Here is a 5,419-nt window from a genome sequence, read left to right on the forward strand (position 1 = left end):
TGTGTGTGTGTGTGTGTGTGTGTGTGTGTGTGTGTGTGTGTGTGTGTGTGTGTGTGTGTGTGTGTGTGTGTGTGTGTGAGAGAGAGTGGGACTAATCATCTCAAGGCTCTGCTCTGCAGTGGAATTTTTCACACATCTGTCTTCACCTTTGAAATCAACGCCTTCGTTCCTTCTTGTCTGTGTCATAGGGTTAGGCTGTCTCCACTTTTCTCCTTATCCACATTTAGTGCCTCAGTTTTTCTGTTTCTTTGTTTTGTCTTTGAAATGGCCTTTTCTAGTTATGAGTCAGAAGCAGCACATCTGCAAAAGAAACCATCTGCCTGCATTTTCATTTCCTACTATGCATCAACTGAAAACAAGTATTTCAAGAGAACGGTGTAACAGTTGTCTGATCAAAGTAAACTCAAAAGGCCAGCCCTTGTGTACCAATGAACTAGAGATGTCATAAAACCACATATTCACTATAAGGAAAATACAGTGTTAGCAAATTAGTAAATTACTAACATTTGAAAAAAAAAATGTACAAAAAAGACTTTCCACAATTAACAGATTTAATTATTAAACCAATTAAATATTAACATTTGTTTTTTGTAGGATAGCCTATCTATTTACAGCTTTCTAAGCTTGTGGTCATGCCCGGATCATCAAGCTACAGCTTTCCTACTATTTCTTAAATTCTTTTTTTATTTTCTTTTTGGTTGGACCCCCAGTTGTAAATATCCTCAGAATGCCCATTCATTGTGGTGATAACCCCAGACTGTCTGCTGAAATGAACAAGAGGGATAGTGAAAGACAGAGGTACATGGAGAAGAGAAGAGAAGAGAAGAGAAGAGAAGAGAAGAGAAGAGAAGAGAAGAAAGAGCAGTTAAAAAAAAGAACTATTAAAAAAAGCTATGAAATACGCAAAACTAAGAAATCTAGCCTATATATTGTGTAATACCCAAATCAGTGAAGCTAGGCGATAGATAATGCATATTATACAATCTTATAATCAATTTTCAACTTATAGTCAATAAATGTATTTATTTATTTATTTATTGCATATAATCCCTCATTCTCATCCTTCTTTAGAACCGCAGGATGTGGAAAAACAACTTTTTGCAGAATCCACAGAGGCGTGGGAGTGGCCAACAGTGGTGCTAGGTTTTAAATCCACACGTGGTCCGGGTCTTGGGCTTGTTTAGCACCCATACATAACTAGAAACTTCTGACCATCTCATGCCAGCGAGTTGCCCACGTCTATCGCGGCAGGGGCAGACGGGATCGGACGAAGGTTTTGATAGCTCAGCAAAATGCCATCTTATCCCCTGAACCAGTTTGCTGAGCTGGAAGAAATGATGTGCAAGGTAAACCAAACCCCCATAAGAGCGCAAAAGAAAGTTTAGCGGAGAGCGAAAGTTGGCTAGGTCGGGGAGAGGAGGAGGGTGTTAGCCTGCTAGCTGCGCTGTTACGGAGTTTGCGGTCTCCATGTTATCTTTTCGAGTCTGCTTTAGTGGATAAAATGTGTCAGGCTTTCTCTTTTAAGACTCTTCGTCTGTCTTTTGACTGTTCTGTAACCTGAAAGTTTAACTCTGACCAGACGTTAAGTTGCCAGAAAGCAAGTTGTTGTAGTCCATCGCAACTTGGGCCCATGAAATTATCGATTTCATTATCGAGCCTAGTTTGTGATTTTCTCTCAACGCCGGTTAATTAACGTCATTAATTATTAAAGGTCGCTGTTTTCGTGCTAATAGCTTCTTCGATAGACAGTTCGCCAGTAAAGCATCTTATTTAAACACATAACCCCAACAAGTTAAGTCACAAAAGTCATGGCTAACAGACTAAAGTCCCCAGTTAGAGCTGTGTTGAAGTGTAGAGGTCCTAAACTTGCTCGAAGTGGGGAAAAAAAGTTTTGTAATACTTTTGTTTGTTGTTAAAGTTAACATTGCGTATTTTATTCCGTGCACTGAATGGAAACATTGTATAGCTCGTCTTAGTTATCAGAGCAAAAAACGTGTCTTGAAGGTTTTTTGTTTTTTTTTGTTCCTTAGGTTTAGATGGACGAATCCAAAAATCAAACGGAAAGAGGGGTGACGCTACGTATTACAGATTTGAATCTAAAATATCTGAATTTGTCGTGCCAGTACAATGCAGCACAAAATAAGCATATGGATGGATCGATGTGTCAAAAATTTATTTTGACGACACAAGTTGGAAAAAGTGTGCTTTTTATGTACTTGTATACAAATGCCCAGTACCTCCCCACCCCCGAAACTTGGTTCTTGATGCTTGAATCTATCAGGGCACCTGACTCAAAATATTTCCAATGAAAACATTTAACAGAAATGTGCAAATAGAGCAGAAGATGTAACCTTTAGTGTTTAGTGGTAATAACAAAAACATATATTAATGTCTAACATAAACTGGCATAAACTAGTTAGCAAATGTATAAGTTTTAAAATTGCTGAATACTAATAGTAGCTTGTACAGGCTAATGATGTGGACTTTTTGTTTTTTTTTTAAATACAGCATTTACTGAATCTCAATCTGAGGGAGCCGAACAGAACAGTGCCATCCCTAAGTCTGGCCATGAGAACACCAGGTTACATCGGCGAGCCATGTCGAAACACTTCATTTTCCCTCTCCTCCCTGTCTTGCCTGCCCACTAATGCTTCGGACAGTGCACTTCTGACCTCCAACCAACGGGGACAGCAATCAGAGAGTGATCTACTTTCCCAGCTTGGTAATTCCACGCAGTGGGAGAAGCCAGGCTTCTTTTCCCAGCGCTCTCTCAGCATGGTAGAGACCAGTGGTGCAACAAGAGCAAGTCTAGGCTGGCCTGTGACAGGCACAAAATCCTCCCAAAGTGACATCAGCTCCGCCACACTGAACACCAGTTCCTCCTCGTCTGTGTCTGCCTCCTCTTCGTCGTCGCGCTATAAAACCGAACTGTGTCGGTCTTTCACCGAGAACGGCTTGTGCAAGTATGGGGGGAAGTGCCAGTTTGCCCATGGGCCAGAAGAGCTACGTGATCTAAACAGACATCCAAAATATAAAACTGAGCTGTGCCGTACGTTTCATACCATCGGCTTCTGCCCCTATGGGATCCGCTGTCACTTTGTTCACAACAGCGAGGAAGAAAAGAAACTTTCATTCTCTCGTTCTTCCTCCTCAAGCCTTCCTCAGCAGCTGCCCTCCACCTCCTCCTCCCGCTCCCATCGGCCACGTCTTATCCGGCAGAGTTTCAGCTTCTCTGGGTTTCCCTCAGCTCCCCACCAGGCCTTTCAGTCTGCCCTCACTCCTCATGTTTCTCTTGCCACCACCTCATTCACATGCCCACCAACGGCCTCTTCTCCTTCCTGCGCAGACATTACTGATCTTCTCTCCCATGCCTTTCTAGAAATGAACTCTGCCTTTGAGGCCTCCCCCGCTCAGCAGCACCATCCTCCCGTGGGTCCGGATCCCAGGTCTCCATTCATGCCCTCCCCTGACTCCGGCTATTCTCCGAGTGGGTTATCTCCAACGAGCTCCCCTTCCTTACAGCAGAGTCCCAGTGCTGCGGGGGTCCTTTCAGGGCCACTTGGTGTTAGATCCCTGTCCCACACTTCTCTCTCAGACCAGGACCAGGATGGGATCAGCTCTGCTGGTTCACTGAGCGGCTCCGAATCATCTGGTGGCATTAACGAAGCTAACGGCAAACGTCTGTTAGTTTTCAGTCAGCTCTCTCTTCCTGAGGATGCCACTGGGTTCTGCCTTTAAGCTGCAGATTGCTGGAACATGTGTACATGAGTATCCATACGCAGAATATCCACTGCGCACGTAGCCATACTTAAGAACACAGACCCTTAAACGCACACTCCCCGCTCACACACTGACTGACAACTAAGACATTTTTAGCATTCTGTGTGAAAAAACGACTGGGTGACCTAACACGCTGTCACACTGCACGCCACTGTCATTTGCACAAGGCACAGTGATGCTAAAACTCCAGTTTGTATGTGGCGGATTCACCAAAACGGTATATCTCAAAACAGATGTTTTAATGGTGTCCTTAAAAACCTTTTGAAGCTTTATCAAAATGATATGCTAGGATGGCAAAGTCCAACAAAGAATTTTGTAATCACAGTGTGAATTTAATTTCCTCCTGTCAGCATACTGCGACAGATCTAAAGAATGTGAGAAAGCCAAAGACATCTGTTTGTTGCTCGTTCGTTTCAGTAGGACAAACACGATGTGACGGTATGTTTAGGAGTTCTTCCATCTAATGTACACTGTATTGTTTATGTAATGTTTATAAGCTCGTGAAGTAGTGTTTTTGTTTTTCGCCCTTCCCTCTTGTGGTTGTACCATCTGGGGGCTGTGTTTAGATCGCTGGCCTCGAATCTGAATGTTACGTTTTTAAACAATGTATACCTGTAGTGTTATTTACCAGGTCTTGTTACGTTGTTGAACCAAGATTTGCTGCTGTGTTTGGAGAGATGCGAGCATGGGGTGAGAGTCTTCTTTTATATCAGGAGAGTAAGCTAGTGTGAGCGGAGGCGTTGCGTTTCTGCGGCTACTGCAGATGCTTTTTGGGTTCTCGTGCATTATTGACAAACCTCAAGCAGTCAAGTGTCAATTTGCCAAATTTAAACCACTCTGCAGCAGAGTGAAAAGTGACTCAGTCAGGAGAGCTTGGGCGCATATGGGTTCATATTGCACGGTTGGGAAAGCACAAGGTACCAGGCGCTGAATATCCATGCCGGGAGCTAGCCAATTAGTTCGATATGAAATGATGAGGTCAGAGCTTGAAGCCAGGTGACTATTTTCTGAGAAGTTGTCGTTTGTGGTGCTGAAGTGTTCGGGGTTTTCTTTGTTGTTTTTGTTTGTTTGTTTTTTATCTCAAACACAAACATTCCCAGTAAGTTTTTGTAAAGTGAGACTCTCACTCCGTCACTCCATCTCTCTGTTATTCAGTATTAATCTTTTTTTTTCTCTTTTCTGTTGATGCCTTTGTTGTTAAGACTGAAAAGTATCCTGGTCACATGCATGCGTAATATGCTCCCAGGTCTTTTTTTTTTTTTTTTTTTTTTGCCTTACGAAGCTAGAGTCAGCCTACTGTAGGGTTAGAGGTATGTGTGCTTAGTGTTTTAGAAAATGTTACTTGGCTGTTTATTGTTTTTTCTTGTGTTAATGATGTAGTTGGTCTATTTAAAAACAAAAAAACCTTTTTCATCAGCGTGTTTAATGCCTGTTTAGTGGTAAAGATGATCTTTAGTAAATTAATTTCTTTAATTTATTTTTAACATATTTATAGAGGACTTTTGAGTTGTTAATGCTTGCATCAAGTTTAATATATTTTGCTTTTTTGTACTGGAAATAAAGGAGTTTGTTTTGTTTTTTTTAACTGTCTTTCTTTGACTTCTGTTTGCCACCTGCAGGTAAAAAGTGAAGATTTTAA

The 5,419-nt window shown here is 42.0% G+C and overlaps 1 protein-coding gene across 1 annotated transcript; it reads left to right on the plus strand.

Annotated features, from left to right (window-relative positions):
* The first annotated feature begins 1,150 nt into the window (after positions 1 to 1,150).
* LOC308400629 (mRNA decay activator protein ZFP36L1) lies at positions 1,151 to 5,051 on the plus strand. The gene is made up of 2 exons (XM_080888457.1): positions 1,151 to 1,346; positions 2,509 to 5,051. The coding sequence occupies exons 1-2, from the start codon at positions 1,293 to 1,295 to the stop codon at positions 3,736 to 3,738; spliced, it is 1,284 nt and encodes a 427-aa protein (XP_080744583.1). The 5' UTR covers positions 1,151 to 1,292; the 3' UTR covers positions 3,739 to 5,051.
* Positions 5,052 to 5,419: the final 368 nt, after the last annotated feature.

This window comes from Rhamphochromis sp. 'chilingali', assembly GCF_963969265.1.
Source record: "Rhamphochromis sp. 'chilingali' genome assembly, chromosome: 8".
NCBI classification, from domain to species: domain Eukaryota; kingdom Metazoa; phylum Chordata; class Actinopteri; order Cichliformes; family Cichlidae; genus Rhamphochromis; species Rhamphochromis sp. 'chilingali'.

Coding starts and splice junctions, on each gene's coding strand:
- LOC308400629 (XM_080888457.1), top strand. CDS start 1,293: ATGCCATCTTATCCCCTGAACCAGTTTGCTGAGCTGGAAGAAATGATG. Junction 1,347..2,508: donor TGGAAGAAATGATGTGCAAG/GTAAACCAAACC, acceptor TTTTAAATACAG/CATTTACTGAATCTCAATCT.